Source organism: Pogona vitticeps, chromosome 3 (genome assembly GCF_051106095.1).
Source record: "Pogona vitticeps strain Pit_001003342236 chromosome 3, PviZW2.1, whole genome shotgun sequence".
Classification (NCBI taxonomy): domain Eukaryota; kingdom Metazoa; phylum Chordata; class Lepidosauria; order Squamata; family Agamidae; genus Pogona; species Pogona vitticeps.
In genome coordinates, this window is record NC_135785.1 from 66,656,293 (window position 1) to 66,677,309 (window position 21,017).

General features: G+C 38.6%; 1 protein-coding gene across 2 annotated transcripts in view; it reads right to left on the minus strand.

The window, feature by feature from the left end:
* Positions 1-21,017, minus strand: part of RAB11FIP2 (RAB11 family interacting protein 2) — a 114,820-nt gene that overhangs the window by 33,780 nt on the left and 60,023 nt on the right. Inside the window, exon 6 of one of the 2 annotated variants that reach the window (XM_078389606.1) lies at positions 16,505-19,416. The exons of the other annotated variant lie outside the window; for it this stretch is intronic. Coding sequence (XP_078245732.1) covers positions 19,375-19,416 — 42 coding nt within the window. The 3' untranslated portion in view covers positions 16,505-19,374. Of the gene's footprint in view, positions 1-16,504; positions 19,417-21,017 lie in introns of those variants that run through there. 2 annotated transcript variants of the gene reach the window in all.

The window sequence follows — 21,017 nt, forward strand, 5'->3', positions numbered from 1 at the left end:
TTTTAACATCTCTTTCTTGAGTGGGCTAAACCCCTCCTCTCTGAGCCATGAGCTCAGGCCTTGAGACATGATCTTCTACCTAGTTTAGGACAGGTGGTTCTATCAAATGTTTTCTAATTAAACTTAGTAACCTTTGCTGAAGCTTAACCCCCCCCCCCGCCTGATTTATTGCTCCAGAGAACAGAACAATTAGGTGAGTTTAAAAGTTCACAGGAATAATGCTGCTGATTACTCTGCTAAGAGATCTCACAACAGAATTCCCACAGATTTAACAGTTTGAATCAAAATGTACAACATTTATATACCATCTGCACAGTGGTTTAAGTATCTGGCAGTGGAGCCAGAGGTTGGGAGTTCGATTCCTCACTGTACCTCCCTGAGAAGTACTTGACTCAATGATCCATAGGGTTTCCTCTAGCTCTACAGTTATAAGATTATTATCATATTTCCTCCAAACATTTCCTAGTGGTGTGCACAGTACGTCCCTGTATGACAACAACATTGTGAGGTAGGCTAGGGTGAGAGCTAATAAGTGGCCAAAGGTCACCTTGTAAGCCTCAGGAACAACAGAGGATGTTGTCACGCAATTTCCCCTGTCACAGTTCAATGCTAATGTGAGGTGGGCAAGTGGTGCCCCTCTAGGTGTTGTCAGACTTCACTTCTGTTCAGCCATAGGCAATGCCAGGAATTGCAGTCTACCAACATCTGGAAGATCACACACACAGCATGAAGAACTACCACATCATGCTGGCTCTTTTGTATCTATGAGAGCCATAGCATTTATGCATTGCGGCAGGGGCGCCAGCTAAAAGTTACGTTAAGGAATTGGGAATGACACACCATGTACAGGCCAATCAAGAAAGAAATATTATTTGTAGCTTTCTTTGTTTGTCTCCTAAGAACTAAAAAGTTTTCCCCAAAGCCAGGATTTGTACTCAACTACAGCATCTGTCCTATGCAAAGAGGTTGTTGCAAAAGCATGTGTGTGTCCACATTGATGATCTTCCATGATGTCTCTGGAATTCTGTGGAGTACTAACGCAACAGCTTTCAAATGGCATTGTGAACAGATGTGGTCTGATTATATATGGTTGTTGATACATAGTATAAACATGTCAGACAAACGAAAGTTTATCTGTCAGCCTGTAGACCAGGGCCCTGAACTGATCCCACTTGGGAGACAGACTCTGAATAATGGCCCATTCTGTTTTCACAAGATACACAATTGCATTGAACTTGCCAGGAGTTCAGGTGTGGGTATCTCTGTACTTTGAGCGGCTGCAGGAATGTCAGACTCTGCACCCTGGAGTTCTGGCATATGCTTCACATAGCTCATGTAGGGGCCAGCTCCATTTCACTTGAATAACTTAGCTATTCATGAACGAACGAGGTTCAAATTGTACTTTTCTTCAACACAACATTAACTCTCAAAGAGCTGGAAATTTGGTATTCTCTTCCTTGAGCTTAGATTCCAAATCAGTCACAGAGAACATTATATGAGCCGTAATCCCATTAAATATATCATCTTGCAAATATCTAAATCCAGTTAATTAACTTGTATTGCAAAAGAGGTTCAAGTTGGGGGGGGCGGTTTAGAGGTGAATGGCCATACTTTTTAGCTCTCAAGTTAAACTCAAGGTAAATGTCAAGTTGTCATCGTGCTTTTTAGTTTCATAACAACTGGCTCAGGACAACATTACCAAGCAATGATACCTTGCATATGTTATTTTATACAATGAAGCACAACCACTCTGCTTTTTTTTAAAAAAAAATCTTTTCAGATTATAAAGTCTAAAACAATAATTCTCAAGCTTTCTGGCATCATGGCCCTCCTGTCTGATTTTTTGAGAGATCTTGTGCCTCTTCACCTCTCTTTTATCATCATCCAACCCCCCTCAAAAAATCAATTTGTAATTTAATGTAAAAAATTAACACTAAAACCTAACAAAATTATTTATTTAAAAAAAAAAATATGAAAATCTCACAGACATGTAGCCCGCCCGCCCATTCCTCATTTGGAAACTAGTGGTCCAAATCAGGGGTGTGTTAAAGCTACCTGACTTGTGCTATATCCAAATAAAGAGCATACAGATCAGGGTTAATCTACCTTCTGCCTCTTAGGAGGCACTCCAAACTGTTCTGTCCTCAGATCAATGGCATTATCTGTGTGTTTCTGAATCTCTGTTAAAGGGGGAAAATCCCATGAATGGAGAAAAACATCACTCAGAGTGTTAACAGCGCTTAAATTGTGTGACTTGTCCACTCAAAGCCTGTGCAATTATCCTGTACAACTATCAAAGTCACCCTCAGTAGAGATGAGTACGAACTGAAAAAATGATGAGTCAGGGTGGTTCGTGGTTCTTGGCTACCCAGGAAAGAAGAACCACCTACCAACCTTGGAAAAACAAACTGGTTCATGATTCATTTTCTTCCAGTTCATGCCTGTAGGATGGGAACCCAATGCCTCCATTCCCCCCTCCTGCTGCCCGCCTGCCCCCATCCCACTGCCCCAATCACCTCCGTACCTGGTCCTGACACCTGCCAGTTCATGAGCTTCTTCAGTTTGTAGTTTGGTTTGTGCCCATCTCTAACCCTCAACCCTAACAGTGCAATAACATTTTAGAAAAGTTTACCAAATTAAGCTAAATGAGAGAACAAGAAAAAAATAATATTCTAGAGCGTTAAAAAGCTAACTAAATAATGATGCCAGTTTTTCTATTTGTTCTACAATACCATAAAATAAAATGGCCAATGGAACAACTGTTAAGAAATATATCTATACCTATATCTATATCTATATCTATATCTATATCTATATCTATATCTATATGTGTGTGTGTGTGTGTGTATCTATATCTATATCTATCTATCTATCTATCTATCTATCTATCTATCTATCTATCTATCTATCTATCTATCTATCTATCTATCTATCTATCTATCTATCTATCTATCTATCTAGATAATGCAATCTGAGCCCTCTCTAGCATCTCAGTGGCTGAAATGTCCAGGGGAGAACATGGACTTTATTGTGAGAGTCAGCTGTCACTCATTTTCTTTTTTTTGCACCTGCTCAGTCTACTGTGTGACTTTCAGTTTTCCCCTTCCTCAGTTCACTGATCATATAATCCTATGAATACTGTCTGGTCTGTGAAGGATCTGTTGCGGTGTTGCCCCACCTTTGGAATGAAAATCATCTGCTCCCTTCTATGCCTCTGTAAGCACATAAGCACTGCCACCCAGAGTAGACTTTTGGTCTAGATGGGCAGGATATAAATCTAAATAAATAAATAAATAAGTACTATAATTTGCATCATTAGTCTGAAAATAATGCATGTGCCTAGTCTAAATGAACAAAACTGGAAAACGTGAAAGTGTTAAAAAACTGTCCTAGGCATGTCTCTTCCAAAGTAAGACCTACTTACCTACTGAGTTTGAGCAGCCTTACTTCCAAAGAAGTGCATATTGAGTTTTGTCCTTAGCTTAAAAAGCATATTTGTTGTAATTGAACAGCACATTATTCCTGATTTATGGCAAGTCTATGGTATCCAAAAGACCCTGTCCTTAATGCCCTTGTTCAAGTCTTGGCTGTGGCTCGCTTTATTAGGTCAATCTCTCTTATGGGCTGTCTTCTCTTTTCCTTTTCCTTTCAATTTTTCCTAGCACTATTGTGTTTTATAAAGAGCCTTTTCTGATATGACCAAGGGAAATTACCTTCAGATTAGTCATTTTAACTTCTAGTGAAAGTTCAGTTTTGATTAAATCAAGAACCAAATTGTCTGTTTTTCTGGTGATTTATCACGTCCGTAAAATTCTTCTCTAGAACATTTCAACTGAATTGTTCTCCCCCCCCCTCCAACTTTCTCCACTGTTTGGTGGTTTAGGCTTCTGGCTGTGGAGCCAGAGGTTGGGAGTTTGATTCCCCACTGTGCCTCCTGGACAAGAGCTGGACTTGATGATAAGGTCCCTTCCAGCTTTCCAGTTCTAAGATTATTAGATTATTATATAGTATTCAAGACTATAATAGTTCAGATAGTCTTGGCCTTGGCTTCCAGCAACTCCGTCTTACATTAGAGGATCTTTTCAAGTTCCTTCATAGCCCATCATTCTGAGTTTCAGTCTTCTGCTGATTTCTTGCCTCAGATCTCCATTTGGATAATGATAGAATTAAAGTATTGTAAAATATTTAACAATTTTATTTGTTTATTTTCAACATTAAAGTTATCTAATTCTTCTTTAGTTGTGATTTCCGTTCTCTTAATGATTAACTGCAATCCTGCTTTTGCACCTTTTTCTTTACTCTTCCTCAGTAGTCATATCACATTGTTACTATTTTCTCTCAGTAATAGGATAGCATCTACTTACCTCAAGTTACTGTTTCTTCTACTTTTTTTTTACTACTTCATCTGTATCTAATTCAGTTTTCCATATGAGCTTATTAGCATACCAGAAAGCTTCAGCCAAGGCAGAATTTATATCAACCTCATAGGAGTTGAAGCCATAATTATTCAACTGAAAAAGGTAAAGGTAAAGGTTCCCCTTGAAAAATGTCCAGTCATGTCTGACTATAGGGGGCGGTGCTCATCCCTGTTTCCAAGCCATAGAGCCAGTGTTGTCCGTAGACAGTTTCTGTGGTCACATGGCCAACGTGACTAGACACAACGCCGTTACCTTCCCACTGAGGTGGTACCTATTTATCTACTTGCAGTTTTACATGCTTTCTAGCTGCTAGGTTGACAGGAGCTGGGACAAGCAACGGGAGCTCACTCCATCATGTGGATACAATCTTATGACTGATGGTCTTCCAGCCTTGTAGCACAGAAGCTTCTGCAGTTTAACCCGCAGTGCCACCACATTTCTCCGTACCAGATTTCAAAATGTCTGTATATTTGTTTTGTGATGTTCCTTCCTCTGCCAGACAGAGATCAATTTTATGTTTAGCTTTAATTTATGCAGGCATAGATATTTTGGGAAACTGCCTTCATAGTAGTAAACATTATTACATTCTTAGTATTTATTTATTTAAGGTAAAATGACAGTACGTAGTAATAATAGATGATTACCATTGCTTCTTTCACAATCATATGCATATCCAACCTTTCAAGGTTTCCTGGCCTGTGAGAGGAGAATGTCAGTTTTCTAACATTAATTAACAGAAAACAGTTTTCTACTAATAACATTAAATATTATTTACATTTTTGCATTTAGGTAAAGATAAAGGTTCCCCTTGACATTTAGTCCAGTCATGTCTGACTCTAGGGGGCAGTGCTCATCCCCGTTTACAAGCCATAGAGCCAGTGTTTGTCCGTAGACAGTTTCCGTGGTCACATGGCCAGCGTGAGTAGACACAGAACGCTGTTACCTTCCCACCGTGGTGGTACCTATTTATCTACTCGCATTTACATGCTTTTGAACTGCTATGTTGGCAGAAACTGGGACAAGCAATGGGATCTCACTTTGTTGCGTGGATTCGATCTTACGACTGCTGTGGTCTTCTGACCTTGCAGCACAGAGGCTTCTGTGGTTTAACCCACAATGCCACCACGTCCCACTTTTTGCATTTAGCTGTTCAAAATGTAGGTAAACTATTGTGGCATAGAATCTCATTTTTTTCAATCTACTGTTTGTATGCGTTTATTGAATATTAGCAAGGAGATGTTCTGTGCATTATAATGGATACAGTGATGGACTAAGTCTCAGGAGACCTGGATTCAAATCCCTACTCAGTGGTGGAAACTTACTGTGGGTGGCACTAGTAAAACCATTCCTTTAAATATTTCAGGTAGCTTGAAAAACCTATTAGGGTTGTTATAAGTCAGATCTGACTTGACAGCACAGAACATAAGAACATAACATAGCAAGGTAGGTCAGATCTAACACATACAGTGTTCCGCACAGCAGATTACTCATATACCACCCAGAGTGGTAGAATCTACTAGATGGGCGGGATATAAATCAAATAAATAAATAAATAAATAAATAAATAAATAAATAAATACACACACACACACACACACACACACACACACACACACACACACACATACATACATACATACATACATACATACATACATACATACATACATACATACATACATACATACTTTTTGTATCTGGATATACAGATAGTAAAGGAGTGGAATGTGGGACATTTGTTCATGTATTCTTACAAATGCCATGCTTGGCCAAACACTGCTTAGAAAAAAATGATAGAATATTCTGCAAAATAATTTAAAAATATGCTACATCAAATGAGATTAAAATGACAAGCAAGTTTTATTTGGCATAAGCTTTTGCTTCTTCAGAAGAAACTGAAAAAGTGTACTCCAGTTCATTTCGACATTCAAAAAGATTAAGTCACACAAGGCTTTGAGGTTGTGTTACAACTGATGAGCACAACTATACCCTTGGAAATTAAGCTCACTTAGATTTCTTCGCTATCAAAGAGTTAAACACCACATATTCTGGTGAGTTTCAGCCTATCATGTTGTCTAAAAGAGCCAGGCGCATGCACAACAGTGATCTTCTAATATCAGCATAATTAAGAGTATCACTGTGGTAATGACATTTTTCATCTGGAGAAACCCTGCTGCAAGAAAGGAATCCCTTCTTTGGCCAGTTTTCCCCTGCCTGTCTATGATCCCTCACTTTCATTCCCTCAGCTGATTATGATAAAGCAAATGTTGGGTGTTTGACAAGGCCTCTGACTTTGTGCTCATCTAATTAAAGAGAAATGCCTCCCAAATTCTAGTGAATTATTTTACTTCTTAAAAATACTGCCCATTCATCATGCTTCATGATTTACCTGCCTCAGTGAGTTTGGTTAATGAAAGGGACAATGAGTCTCTTGTTAGCACACTCTAGAGTCACTTGGTTCAGGGTCAGCGATCCCAGGAAGAAGCAAAGATGGTTAAATTTAGTCTCTTTTGCGCATCTCACTCTACCTTAAAAACCCTAAAGACTGACAAGTTTCTGATTTTTATCAGCTAGGTTAAAGCCAGAAAGAAAAGATGAAACCTCTGTCGATGTGCAAACTTTATGTAGCAATTATTGATTTGTTTAAGGCAAATGTCTTCCGGTTCCGGTTGGGTGAGACAAGATCATTTGTTTGTGTTGCGTCCTCCAGCCCAATGTCTTAAAGTTTTCTTTAAACATTTATCCTGTCCAAGACAGCCTAGTAATTATTAGTATTCTTGCTGTCCTTAATGCCGAACAAAGAAACAGAAATAGATCCGAAAACAAACAACTTGCAAGCTAGACTTTGTGGTTTGTTGTCCATACCTTTGGTGATAGGACAAGTATAATCAAGCAAAATATAACTGCTGCTTTGGAGAGGTGACATCAACAACATCTGGGGACCCCAAACTGGAGTCACTGGGTTAAAATGATCTCATCAAATATGGTGACATTATCTAAGTTCTCTGTTTAAAGAGTTTGTGTATACTCCTGTTACTCTAAGGACGGATCATCACTGAGGCCAAGAGGCTTGGAAGAGAAGGTTCACCTGAGGCAGGAAATAAAAGCTTTGTTTGTTTGATGGCAGTCCCTATGTTTCCACTTCCTCTACACTGCTTGACTGTTGATTAATCAGCGAGAACCTCCAAACCCATGGGAAGCCAGCTGAAGCACCCCGCTTTCTATAACTTTGATTGAAAAGCTTTGTAACTTCTGTATCAAGCAGTTACTCATTATCAAGTACTCACTATCAAGTAGAGATTCATGGAGTAAGAACAGCAGGTATGGTAAAGCATTTGAGATTACTTCTCCGCCTTGAGAATGAAACTCCCTCCAAATTTTGATATTTGTTGCCGTAAAGTTTAAAGACAGCTAAAGTATAAAGACAGCTTTACTTTGTCTTTGGAAGGTTGGGAGCTGAGATGGACATCCAGTTGTGGGCTTCTGAAGAACTCTAAAGAAAATTTGGGAGTGCCTGCTCTGTGTTTGTTCGTATTTCTATTATTGCATTCAAGTTTGCGGGAGGTCCCCACCGTTTTTAATTTTCAATTCTGGTTGATGGACTTATTACAGTATAACAATACATATATTTGAGTATTTTCTGAACTTAGTATTGATTAGTCAAACCGAATTTGGAAATTTTTTGCATTTGTAGTTTTATAGTTTTATATATGTATAGAATTTATTACAGTTTATTATTATTTTACTTTTTTAATTTTTTCCTATTATAATTATTATTATTTTCTGAATTGAGTCTATTACAGCAATAATCTGATTTTACTGAATAATGGTTTTTACTAGACAGGAGTATAAAAAACATGGGATTTCCCCAGCACATGACAGCTTTTTAGAAGAGAGGAAAGGGAGGAAAGGGAGACGAAAGAAAATCACTAATTTCTTTTCTCCCAAAAATGAGGGCATTAAACACACAAATGAAACTTTAGACTGGTCAATTGAGAGTACGTGTACAATGATAGAATCAAACAAAGAAGATCCTGGTCCTAACTTGGCAATGGAACTAGCAGCTGCAGAAAATGCTTTGGACACCAGTGGGGTGGAGAAGAAAGGGAGCTCACTCCATCGTGTGGTTTCGATCTTACTGATGGTCTTCTGACCCTGCAGCACAGGCTTCTGCGGTTTAGCCCGCAGCGCCACCACGTCCCAGTCTTCATAGAATTGGACTACTTATTCTACAATTATACCCTAGCACGTGCTATACTAACATTCAAAGATAGCATAAAAACAATAGAATTTATAGCAGAAGAAAGGAATTAGCTGCAAGGGGTATAACTGCTGTACGATATTTTAAAAAACAAAGCACATCCCCTACCACTCTTGTGTGGGTACACTAGAGAAATCGAAAGAGAGACCCTAACTTATGTCCAGGAGAAACATACAGAGGAAGATCTTATTCAAATTTTAGAAGATCACCCAACTGATTGGCAAAATGATTACAAAAATTTTATAAAAACTGTAAGGATGACAGACATGCAACAGAAAAAATCAACCCAGGCGTTGCTTGGCCAGAAGAGGAGGCAGAGACTCATCTCATTCTTTAGTAAATTGCCAACTGATGTGCAGTCGTCCTTTGTGAATCGCCTGGACTCCTTGGTTGCAACTTTGAGGGATCTAGAACAGCCCCTAAATTCCAATGATGACCTAGAAACCCATCAACTGCCCACACTAGGATGCCCAGTGGAGACACAGGTTAAGGACAGAATTAAAATTCCTCTGGAGCCCATGGTAATAATAAATAAAAGGGTTCCCAGTTCTAACTTGACAGTGCTCGCAGACCAACCCGATCTCTGTTTGATAACCGAGGCACCCCTAGATAACACCCAGAGTAACCCTCCTGATATTATTGAAATAAATTGAGTGGCGAGTTCAATGCCTGACTTAGAATCATCCATGGATTATCCTGCTTCAAATTGCCAATTTGCAGTTCAAAGTGAGCACCACCTAAAATGCATTTCATGGAATGTGTCTGGCTGGTTGAACAAAACTCAAAATCCGTTGTATTTGTCATTTATGAAAAGTTTTGATATTATCTGTAATCAGGAGACATGGTTATTATCTGAGTTGTTATTAAATGGATTTACTTCATACACCCTTGCTGCAACTCCTGCAGTAGCTAGAGGTTGCCCAAATGGAGGGTCAGCTTGTCTGATATCCACCTCAGTGATCTGTCCTGTTTTACTACTACCATCTTTAAGATCTATTGCAATCGCTGTTCTCCTGATCTTCAAAGATTGGAAAATTTTGGTTGTGAATATTTATATTCCGTCTTATTCATCTCCTTTCTATTATGAGCATTGCTGGTCTGATTTATAAATGTATCTATATGATCTTGAGACAAAATTTCATGGAGCGCGAATGATACTGCTTGGAGATTTTAATGCTCATCTGGGCAATGGCCATTTTAGATCTGCCTATGCCGAGCATATTGGTGACTTTTATAATCAGTCAAGAAATACAAAAGATCCCCTTCTGAATAAGACTAGAAAAAGGTTTTGACAGCTGATTGATAAGCTGAATTTGGTAATATTAAATGGTAATTTCCAAGGTGATGAATTGGGGAGTTCACATATTTCAGTAAAAATGGAGCTAGTTTGATTGACTATTTAGTTATTATCCCCTCTTACTAGATAAAATTTTATACTTTACAGTGGGTACACAGCCAGAAAGTGACCATCAGCCTCTTATATTCTACATGCACACCTCTAGAGCTTCATTAAATAATGAGGAGAATAGTTCTTTCCCAATAGATCAAGTGTTGGTGACAGCAGATACTACTAGACTGAAGTGGTCTCCCACACTCCAGCAAAAAATACAACAAATTTTGTATAGTGCTCCTATGCTCAAACTGAAATGGGAAATTGAGGCAGCTCCAAACATCAACACTGCCCTTGCAGGATATGGTAAACTAACAGATACTTTGAGACCCTTTTTGACCAAGAGGGTAAGACTATCACCTGGAAGCAGACTATCTAATATCAGTTGGTTTGATAGAGTGTGAAACTATGAAGCACCAATTAAGAAGTGTTCTTAAACTGCATAAACAAAATCAGTCTAAAAGTTTACTCAGATCTTTTTTTTGATCTCCATGATCAAGAGCAATAAAGCTCCCAGGGAAAATTGCATCCCCCTGGGAATATATTTAAATCTTTTCAGGACTGGTGCGCCCCGACCCTAGCTACCTTATTTACTTATATAGATATGGTGGGTGGCAAACCTAGAGAATGGTCATCTTCACTTGTCATGCCCATCTACTATAAGAAAGGCGAACAAAAGGACCCAGCCAATTACAGACCTATAAGTTCACTTGATGTAATCGGCAAACTTTAAGCAAGACATCTTTTAAAATTGGAAGATTGGGTGGTAGAATATAATTTTTTAGCTCCTGAACAGACTGATTTTAGGGAGGGGCATTCAACATTGGACCATATTTTTCTGCTTAACCATCTAATTAACAAATATGCTATTGCATCTTCAGGACAATTATATGTGGCATTTATTGACTTCAAAGCTGCTTTCGATTCCATCCCAAGAGGTCATTTGTGGGAAAAACTTAAAAATCTTAAAACAGATCCTAGATTACTACAAAGAATCAAAGACCTCCATACTGATACTTCCCTAAAGCTGGCATTTCTGGTCAACTGTCTAATATAGTTAAAACATCTAAAGGTGTCCATCAGGGCTATATACTAACTCCATTGCTTTTGGTAGCCAGGTTAAATGGACTGCAATTTTTCCCTGTAAGAGTAGGTGGAAAGTTTATTTCAATATTACTCTATGCAGATGATACCTTGCTAATACCCCCCACACAAATGGGTTTTAGAAGATTATTAAAACAATTTCGTAATTATTGCAAGGCGAACTCTCTTAATGTTAATTATGAGAAAACCAAAATTATGGTTTTCAATAGAAGACCTCAGGCACATAAATGAACAATGGATGGGAGAATATTGGAACAGGTAATTCACTTTAAATATTTATGTGTGATGTTTTATCAGTCAGGTTCCTGGGCATTTCAGATTGATTTTACAAAGTAGAAATTCGAAAAAGCCATGTTTAGTATTCTTAGATTCTGCAGAACTACAGGAGCACATTTGATCCCTCCCACTCGTGAAATTTATAAAACCAAGTTACTCCCCCAGATTCTGTATGGTGCTGAAATATGGGGAACTGGAAACTTCTACCCATTAGAAGTAACCCAAAATAGATTTGCCTGGCTATTGTTGGCAGTACCTCCCTCAGCTCCCTCAGCGCTAGTTGGCAGTACCTCCCTCAGCAATAATGTCAATAATGACCCTAGTCAATAAATCAATAATTAACTATTGGCTGAAAATTTTGTTTACCACTCAGTCAGAATATTTAACATCATCATATGGGGAAATGAATTCTGGAATGTGGAAATCCTCCGTACTGCAACTAGTAGCCAAACTTGGATTTTCAGAAGAGTATGTAAGGCACCTTGGTCTGTCTGCAGCAAAAAGCTCATTAAAGCAGAGATTATTTGATCTCTGTTACAAACAGATATAGGTTTGCTAGACACTAAAAACGGCCCCATTTTATAAGATTATTTCATCTTCGCCTTTAAATCTTCCTTCTTATTTTGCCAATTTAGTGAGCTTCGACCATAGAAGAGCCTTCACTCAGGCTTCACATCTTGATATGTTGCTGCTTGCTAGCTTAAAAGGGCGTTACACACAAATTCCATACTATGAGAGAGTTTGTTCTTGCCACCAAAAATCAGTTGAGGACTTTGTACATGTTGTGTTTTACTGTCCCCTATTTGTGACCCACCATGAAAGGCTCCCGAAGCCTATCTTGGAAAAATATCCTGGAAGAACTGTCCAGGAAAAGCTCAGGATCCTAATCTCAGACAGAGATAAAGTTATTACATTTCGAATGGCAAGGTTTATATCTATACTTGTGAAAATGAAACTTGCAGCCCCCACTACTACTAATCAAGCAGTTATTTAGGTTCACGTACCCTTGGGGTTCCCCCTTCCATGACAGATGCTTGTCATTGGCATCAGATACTGTCTATCAGCTGCCTTCACTTAATTTTCCTTAGGGTTAATTTTTTTTTTTTTTGACGTTAGAGGTTTTTAGCTGTGATAGAAATCTAACTTGATTTGGGCTTTCCCCCTCATACTATAGTGTATTATATTGTACTGTATTGTACTGTTTTTAATTTATGTACTTTACAACAGCCTGTGTGCCACGCAATAAACTTATATGTATGTGTGACTAAAGTTACAGTGGTGCCTCGCATAGCGAGGTTAATCCTTTCTGGATTAACCTTCGCTATGTGAATACTTTGTTAAATGGAACAAAAAAAGCCATAGGAACGCATTAAACATCGTTTAATGCGTTCCAAATCGGCAGAAAACTCACCGTTTAACGAAGTCTTCCCATAGCCGGCAGCCATTTTCGCGCCCTCGGTAAGCGAGGGGAGAGCGTGAAAACGCTGCGCGCGGCCATTTCGGCTGTTCCGGCGGCCATTTTGGACCCACCGAACAGCTGATCCGCGGGTCGCAAAGCGAAGGTCAGTAAGCAAAACGCTTACTGATCTTCGCTTTGCGAGTTTCGGCCATAGAGGCTGACGCGATGCATCCACATTAGCGATCCCGGAAAAGGGATCGCTATGCGGATTCGTCGCTATACGAGGCGCTCGTTAAGCGAGGTACCACTGTATATTGCAAGAAAATGTCACACAAAGTCATAGAAAGGAAACTGACAGGTGCCCCCCTCTCTCATGCACACACAAGGGCTTTCCCCAATTTAAATGTATTTTTATGCTTTGAAAATTGATTTATTATAATTTCTTGCAGAGGAAATAACATATTGGTGAAAACTGCATTCCTAGACAAGATAAGTTACAATCATCACTGCCAAGTATTGAAACAAGAGTCAGACTTTTATTTTCCTTATAATAAAATGACTCATCTTTTGGCTCAGATTTCTTTATTATACAAGTCATGACTGAGAGATAGTATAGCAATGCATACCAGGGTATATCTTTTACTAGTTGCATTCATTCAGGCAATAATTTTAAATCTGTGCTGAGAGCAAAGAAACTAAGTCGTTTCCAACTGCTGTGTTTTAAAACTAAAACCATATATTTAAGCCCTTAATAAAATATGATGTCTGTTTGCAAAATGTTAGATTTCAACTATCAATTCACTCACCATTTATTTATTAAATTTATAATAACAATATGTGCCCTCAAGTCTAATTTACAGCGATCCTTCTCAGGGTTTTCTAGGCAGAGAGCACTCAGAATCAGTTTACCGTTCCCTTCTTCTGGAATTAAGCTTATACTCTGCTTTTGTACTAAAAATAGGGTTTTAGTACATGAAAACAAAAGCACAGCTAAACCCTAAAAACATGTCAAATTAAACTGTGTAGGCATCCTTCAGTCTCGAGAGACTATGGTAAACATAACATGTTCAAATTAAACACATTATTATTAAAAGCATACCTTTTGGGAAAATCCATATAGTTATTTGAGTTTCAAACGGGCAGAAGTCTTGCAAAGGGTTTGGTCTGAATCCTTCAATTTGGATCCTTCTATTAGATAATATTTCAGTTTGGTCTTGTAAAGTAGTTTGCTTTGATCAAACCGGTGCAGCTCCTTACGTTATCAGTTAGTAACAGTCACGAAATTTCATTGGAGCTGAAAATGATAAAACAAAAGCAAAATAGATCAATTATATTTTAGAACAAGATATGAAGAGATGGGCCTTAAAATAAAATGTCTTGCCCAAAGTGGAGAGTTTAGTAAGTTGTGGTAGTATTTCTTCATGGCATTAATCAGAAACTCTCCCTGCATATGAGAGAGTTTCTGATTATGCCCAACCTATACCTCTGTACTGCCATGATGACCTGCTCCCACACCATCTTTTATCTTTTTCATCCATATCACTGGAGAACAGATATTCCAGCTGATTCTGTTTAAATGACAGGATACCAAGCAATGGAATGGCCAATGGCTAGATATGGTTGTGAGTCCCAACTAGAGAAAACCTACTAAATTAATGGAGCTTTGTCAACACTTAGTCCTTTGAGCTCAATGCGAAATGTAGACATCCAGGGCTAAGGGAACCTGTGGATTTTTGGTCATGTCATCCTTTTATTTATGATCCCTGTTCCGTCACACCAGTTAGTTTAATCTGGCAGTGATTTCACAGTACCTTGGCACTCCCATGTTGCTAATGATCCATGCAGTAAGCTTCTGTTATATCTACATGGATGGAAGACTCATGAGAGTGAATCTGTTGGATTCAGCCTATCAAGTGTATATGTTTGTTTAATACTAGCTAGTGCTCACATGCTCTGTATCATTTTCCACATCTAGTGACACGAATCAGTTGACAGAATTCAAGTTACACCCAATGTTGGATGTTTGTTTATTTTTTACTATAGCAAACTTAGCTAGTTTACTAAGAGTGAGGAACTTATTATGGAAATTTGTTCTTCAAATTATAGCTCCACTCTGCCCCCCTTTCTGTACCATCTCAATATGTGGAGTACCAGTTAAAGTTTTATCAGGCCTGGGATGAAAATTTTCAGTGCTTTCGTCTGCAATGTAGTCAAGTTAATTCTGACTTATTGTGACCTTTTTCAGGGTTTTCTAGGTAGAGAATATGTAGGAGTGGTTTATCATCTCCTTGTTCTGAGGGCATGCTGGGACTGTGCAGACAGGCTGGCTAGGAGACACAGTGGGGAATTGAACTTCTGGGTCCAGAGCCAGATACCCAAACCCTGAGCTATCCAGCCAGCTCCTGCCTGCTTAGAGTTATTGTAATAATAGTTAAGGAGCAGATTATCTTCTCATTGTTTGGGGATTGTAGAGTTACTTATGGATTATAAATTGTGATCTTTAACATTAAATGGCCAATGAAACTGATTTGATCATTATACATGGATAAATCAACTGAAATAGTAATAGTATGGGAAGTAAACCTTGATTCAGCTCCAAAGATTTCAAGAAATTTTACCAATGGGGGAGGGATAGTTCTGATTACAAGAAAGAAAGTAAGGAGGTTGCTTTTCTCACCATCCCATAAACAGTCATCTGCTTAACTCTAAGGTCTCAAGGGGAGGAGTGTAAAAACTTCCAAACACACTAGAGGTGTGACTTGAAGAAGACCTGGATTGTCTCTCACAGACATGTATCTAATCTTTGGACTTTTAGTCTGCACACCTGAGGAAGTGGATTTCACCCATGAAAACCTGCTACTAATTTACTTTTTTAGTGGTCCAATAAAAGGTACCACCCATTCTTGCATTTGTGTGATCCAACATGTTGTTACCATTCTATAAATCATTATTTTGAAATAAATGCATTCCTTAAGGCCACAGCTTTGACATTGTGAAATATATTTACCCCCATGCTGTTGCAGGGGCCAAACAGAACATTTGAATCACATCATTTGGGACACATAGACTCTCTAAACACTATTTTCCAAAAGCCAGGAGGTGGGCTGAGGCTATTGTGTCCAAAGAAACAGTTCATTTAAGCTTGGATGACAGAGGGTACACCCAGCCTTCCTAGTAAAAATATTTTATATCTACAGCTGCCACTCCAACCTCCCCACTCTAGAGCACCAGAACTAGAAAGCTTTCATATAACCATCCACTGTGATTAGAAACATCAGTCACCAACTAGAGTCAGTATGGGAAGCTTTGGGAGCACTAGGTCCAATTTTGCAGCCTGGTGTCATTTCTGAATTCCTTCAAACCTAAATCATTCACAAAGCTTCTGAAAAGTTCAGATTTTGAATTGGCCCATTTTGGAAGAGTCCTGCTTGACTTCAAGTACCTTTTGAATCTTTCCAGGTTAGTCGAATTTGGTGTGGGATTTGGCCATGCACAAAGCAAATTCCACCTGTGGACTTATCTAAGAGGACTAGCAACCCACTTTATTTGAACTGTTATATCCATATGGGTTTTATAGAAAAGAAAGTCAAATTCATTGCTGAAATCTAGGTATACTGTGTACTTTGGTTTTTTGTTCTTTAATCTCTAAGGTTTCCTTTCCTTTCAGTGGAAAAAAGGGGGAAGTAATAGAAAGCAATGGCAAAAAGTCATGAAGATAAAATAGAAACACAGAAGGTGGAAGGTGAAATTCAGTAGATTTGAAGTACAGCTCTCCAAGATGCTTCAGTGCCAAGATGTTTTCCCATGGGAATTTCTCTTAGATAGAAGAGAAGTTCAGTGTCTTTCAAAAGAGCTGAAATTTCCAAAATTTCCTAAGGGTTAAGTTCAGGGGTACTTGTGCTTAACCTCACTTATACGATGAGTAACAACATATGTAAATGCCCTGTCTTTCATTGTATAATCATCTCTGTTAGAGGCTGGCTGCCTTCCCAGTTTCTAACACTTCTTTTGAAGGCCAAGAAAAGACACTGTAATGTGTTTCCTTTCTCAGAGTAGAAAGTGTGGGCAGTCAGACAAGCTGTAGAATGATGTAGATGGCATAGTAAGAAGGAAATGCAACACCCTTGATCACTTTGCCATATTATGGTAAGCTCAGAAGGTCTCTGAAGAAATTCTAAAGAGCCTTGAGAGCAAGGCAATAAATGGGAGCTTCTTTCACAGGGAAGTAGCTGCCTGTATAGCTCAGTGAGTTGGGTGTCTGGCTGCAGAACTGGAGTTTGGGAGTTTTATTCCCCATTGTGCCTTTTGGGGAGAAAACCCAGCCTACATAGTCTATGGCAAGCTGCACAGTCCCAGAACAGCTCCAGAAGAATAAAGGCATGGTATATCATATCTGACTACTTTATACGTAGAGTACCCCCATATCTGGAAGGATCACTTTAAGTTGGAACTGACTTGACAGCGTGCAGTTATTATTATTAATGCTCTGTGTTAATTTTACCTTTTTCCTGGAATTGGACACAACATTGTTCTCCTTCATACCTGCTACTAGTTTACAAGGAAGTAGCTTCACTATGCATAAAGTTACAAAGCCCTAAACAACTAAGGTCCAAGCTACTTGAAAGATCTTGTTTCTGTTTATGAGCCTGCCCATGTTTTAAAATCATTAAGAGAAGCCTTTCTCTCTGTCCTGCCCCCCTCACTGGTGCATTTAATGAAGACACAAGAGAGAACCTTCTCTGTCACAGCTGAGGAACTTCCTCCCATTGGAGGCCAGGCTGGTCCCCATCTTTGCTGCCCTTTCTTAGGCAAAGACTTATCTTTTAAGGCAGGGTTTTTCTCGGTGAATGGCAATCTTTTACTTAATCCCTTAGAAATGGAAGGCCACTTTGCAGAGATATTTCCCCAGTCTCCCACTACTACTTCCAGAATGCCCAAGAATTATGCTAGATAGCTTCATCTGTGGAAGAAGTGAAGTGGTGACAGCATAGTTACTCTCCCTGTCCTGGGCAAGGGCAGTGCAAAAACAAAAATCTTTTTGGGAAAGACCATAAAGGTGGACTGCAACTGCTGTTCATGATGAGCCCCACTTCTGAGAAATTGTTGGAGAAATTCTCCTTCTTCTGAAGAAACCCAGTGAAATTGCCCTCAAAATTTTCCAGCCCACTAATAAATATAAATAGTTGTGCAATGGACACTTCTTCAATTTTGAGGACATCACAAAAACATGTGTGAGCTGAAGGCCTGAAACTAATTTGCACATTTTAAATTTTATTTAGTACTACTAGGTCATGTTTTTCCTTATTTCAAAATATTTTTATTTAGCAATACTTGCTTTTAGATTAGAAGAAAAAGCACTTATGGGGGGGGGTGGAACTTGATATAAGCTTTAAAAATAAAATCACATATCAGGAAAAAAGTATTTCAGTGTAGATTTCTTTACACTTGGCTCCTTATTCCTGCTCTGTATGTAAGCATACAGAGGATTCTCAGGGCTTCTCAGAGATTAAGAGAGGGCCAGAACACTTCCATTTTTTGAGGCTCCTGATAGTGTAGTAGTAGTAGTAGTAGTAGTAGTAGTAGTAGTAGTAGTAGTAGTAGTAGTAGTAGTAGTAGTAGTGTAGAAGAAGAAGAAGAAGAAGAAGAAGAAGAAGAAATACCAAAACTGAGTTACAAATACAGTCATATATTTTAAATTTCAATGTGAATGTGAGCCCCAAGCCAAATGGTCCTCTTACCCTCCTCACTTCATCCTGACAGGCCCTGTTTTTCAGACAAATTCATGATGTCACAAGGGCTAGATATTTACATTAGATGGTGACATTTGAGAACATTAAAATTCTAATAAACCTATGGGTTTCATGCAGCTAGCAGAAAGGTTTTCTCTTGAACATTTTAGCTTTGTACACACATGGAGCAATGTGTTGGAAGGGGTACTCTCCCCTACGTAAGGCTATCTGGAATGTTCTGATACTGTACCCATGTACAAAGTCACTGGAACGCAAGTGCTGTTGAACTCAGTGGAGATTACTTCTGCATATACATGTACAGGAGTATTTTTTTAGAAAATAAAATGAAAGTATCATTGTGAGGCATTCATTGTTATGTATTTGTTTGTTTGCTTACAGTATTTATACGCCACCCTTCTCCCCATGGGGGACCTAAGGCAACTGACAACAGATAAAATTATGAAACAAGCAGAGTTTAAAATACTGTACTATATATAGTTCATATTAAAAACAATTAAACCTATATTAAGATTGAACATAAAGATTAAGCACAATCTGTAAAATTAAAAACCAGTATTATTGAGACAATTTACAACTTAAAAGCCTACCTGGAGAGGAAGGTCTTGGTGTGATGATGGAAGAACAACAGGGAGGACCTGGTTTCTTGGGGCAGCACATTCCAAAGCCTGGGAGCAGCCACTGAGAAGATTCTTTCTTGTGTCCTCACCAACCGAGCTTGGCAACGTGGTAGAACCAAGAGAAAGACTTGCCGGGAAGATCTTAAAAGCCAAGAAGGCTCATATGGGGTGATGCAAGCTTTCTAGCTGATCGTGATGATGCTGATGAAGATGAGATATGGTGGTGGAGGAGAAATATTATAGCAACTATGTTCTTTTCAGTATTTTCAATCATCCAGGTGAGGTTATCTGGAAGCTGAGTCATGGAAACTGGACTTCTTTCTTATTAGGTTGGTTCATCTCATTACATTTTATCATTTTTACGTTCTTCCTCAGTTTTCTACATTTGATTTTGCATTTTGCTTTTTCTAAACTGAATAACTTGTAGGGGAAAAAGAAAGCAAATTCCTAGCAATGGTGAAATTACTCTATCATAGAAGTTAACAGGGAAAATCAGCAGTGCAGCTAAAGGAACTTTCAGCTGAATCCATTCAAAATCACTATCTAAGCTTCAAATTTATTCTTCCATCAAAGGCTCTAGTTATTCTTTGTGCAAATACACAAAAACGTATTTCACTAAATGACATATTTGCTCTTCAAAAACTCTTCTAATTATTAATTCAAAAATAACAGATTTGAGCAGTTTTAATTTTCAACTATGATGTCACTTTCAGAGAATTGGTGAGTAAACCACAACCCTTTCCAGAAACCTGCAATTACCTCTTGGAATAAAGACATCAATGTCGTGATTCAAGAAATAATGGCTAATGATACGTCTACCAGAAGGAAATGGTGTTATTAATTACCTCACTGTGAACACACCATTTATTGACAGCTTTGAGCGCCATTTGCCCAATTAAGTAGACTGACTAAAGCTTCAATTAGTCCATCTGTACAGCTCTATCGAGCAAAAACATGAGAGCATTGTCTCTCAACAGGTGCAAGCATGAATTTGAAGGAATACTGGTAATGCTAATGGTTTTAGCCCATGTTATATGAGTGTAACTAACTGAGCATTAGGTTAAGATCAGAGTTTTGATAGATCTCTTTTTATGGTGTATGCAAATATAGGACAAATTAATATCCTACAACAACCTGAGCAATTTTCTTTTACCGTATCTGTCATGTTTCCTGATTACTCCTAAATACTCTGTAGTGCTACAGAAATATGCTGCCTATGTTGCAACAAACTTTAGAAATTAAAATAAAGAAGTCCATCCTGATCCTTCTGCCTACTGCATAATAATTACTGTGGCCACATAGCTTGTTGAGAGCATCATGCTGGATAATCTGGCTTTCTGGATAGTATCTGATGAGTCATTGTCAGACAGGTTAGAGTGTGCCATCAAATGTGGTTCTTCAGGGATGTACAACTATTACCTCCCTTTTAGAAAAAAGGATGTGAATGTTATATCTTTATATTGCATTAAGAGGCTGCATTAATGGACATATTTTCTGTTCATCAATGAAAAATCCCTATCACTGCCTCTATATAGCTGTGCTATTAGATTTTTATGTCTGGAGCAGTTCTACAAAATGAGCTGGAATATACTCCCTGACTTTCATATTTCTTAGGAACAAGGCTTGTTAGTAGAAGGGGACACACAAGGTCTGATTGCCATTAGTATCAGACCCAAATGGTAGGTAGATACAGAGCAGAGCAAGGGGGAAGGACTCCCCCCCCCCCAAAAAAAAGACTGGTTCATTCTCATTTTTATTCCGCAGATATGGCGTTCACCGGCAGGTAGAGATTTTTAATATAG